Source organism: Sinocyclocheilus grahami, unplaced genomic scaffold, assembly GCF_001515645.1.
Source record: "Sinocyclocheilus grahami isolate Dianchi unplaced genomic scaffold, SAMN03320097.WGS_v1.1 scaffold3918.1, whole genome shotgun sequence".
Taxonomy (NCBI): domain Eukaryota; kingdom Metazoa; phylum Chordata; class Actinopteri; order Cypriniformes; family Cyprinidae; genus Sinocyclocheilus; species Sinocyclocheilus grahami.
This window is the reverse complement of record NW_015508951.1, coordinates 9906-10835: the sequence shown is the minus strand read 5'-3', so window position 1 is coordinate 10835 and position 930 is coordinate 9906. Positions and strand designations below refer to the sequence as shown.

The following is a 930-nucleotide window of genomic DNA, read 5'->3' as shown; positions in this document are numbered from 1 at the left end:
GCAAGAATAAAATTACATTTCAACTGCTAATCATTGTCACATGATGAAACAGACAGGATGATTTGCGTGTGTGGTCTCACCGTTTGATCTCCTGCGTGAGGTTTTGTGTCAGCTTCCTGGCAGACTCGAGTTGTCCCTCCAGCGAGTGCACCTGACCTGTTTTGACCTGCAGGTCATGAGACAGACGCTCTCTGGCGCGCACCTCCTCCTGCACCCCTTCACGCACTCCTCCCAGCTCCCTCTGGACTGTGGCCAGCTCCACACGCACCTCCTCATACTGACAGAGCGGAAAATGGTACATAACACATCCCGCACTGTTTGTGCTACAGCTGTGCTGGAACTCTTAGCCAACTTTCCATTTGGTGTCCTTCCAGGTAGCTTTTCTGCATTGCTCGAGTGCCTCCGTTAACCCTATAAAGCCTACTGTATCATATTTGATACATGCATTTCTAAAGCCTATATATTATTAATATAATAAAAACTCTGCTGAGAAATGTTGCACACAATCTGCTAAATGCCTTCTGTCGTTTGATAGTTCTTAATTTTTTAGCAAGCAAAAGGTTTAGTATAATAAATTAAAATTTCAGTATAGCCGTAAAAACATGCACCTTAGGAAGCAACTTGGGTTTTTCTTGATTTTCCATACATAATTTTTTTTTGAAAAATCATAAAATTTAAATATGATTAAAATTTAAGCATCAAACATGATTCATTAGGCTTTTGAGGAAAGTTTATTTGTTCATCTCTCAATCATCATAGCATTGCATTGTATTGTATGTTTTGCCCCCCACATTAAAAAACTACAGAACTTTAATCATGAAACTAAGGATTTAGTTATAAATATATCATTGATTTACATTAGAATTTCATCTTACTTTCTGTCCCTATAAACATCAGCAACTGAACTGAATTGAGTATTTTTGCTCAGTT

At 38.5% G+C, this 930-nt stretch overlaps 1 protein-coding gene across 1 annotated transcript in view; it reads right to left on the bottom strand.

Moving 5' to 3' along the window:
* LOC107576550 (centromere protein F-like) overlaps positions 1-532 on the bottom strand; it is a gene marked incomplete at its 3' end in the record, with an annotated part of 7357 nt that extends 6825 nt beyond the window's left edge. Inside the window, exon 1 of the mRNA XM_016262712.1 lies at positions 81-532. Within this exon, the coding sequence (XP_016118198.1) occupies positions 81-301 (221 nt within the window). The remainder of the gene's footprint in view (positions 1-80) is intronic.
* Positions 533-930: the final 398 nt, after the last annotated feature.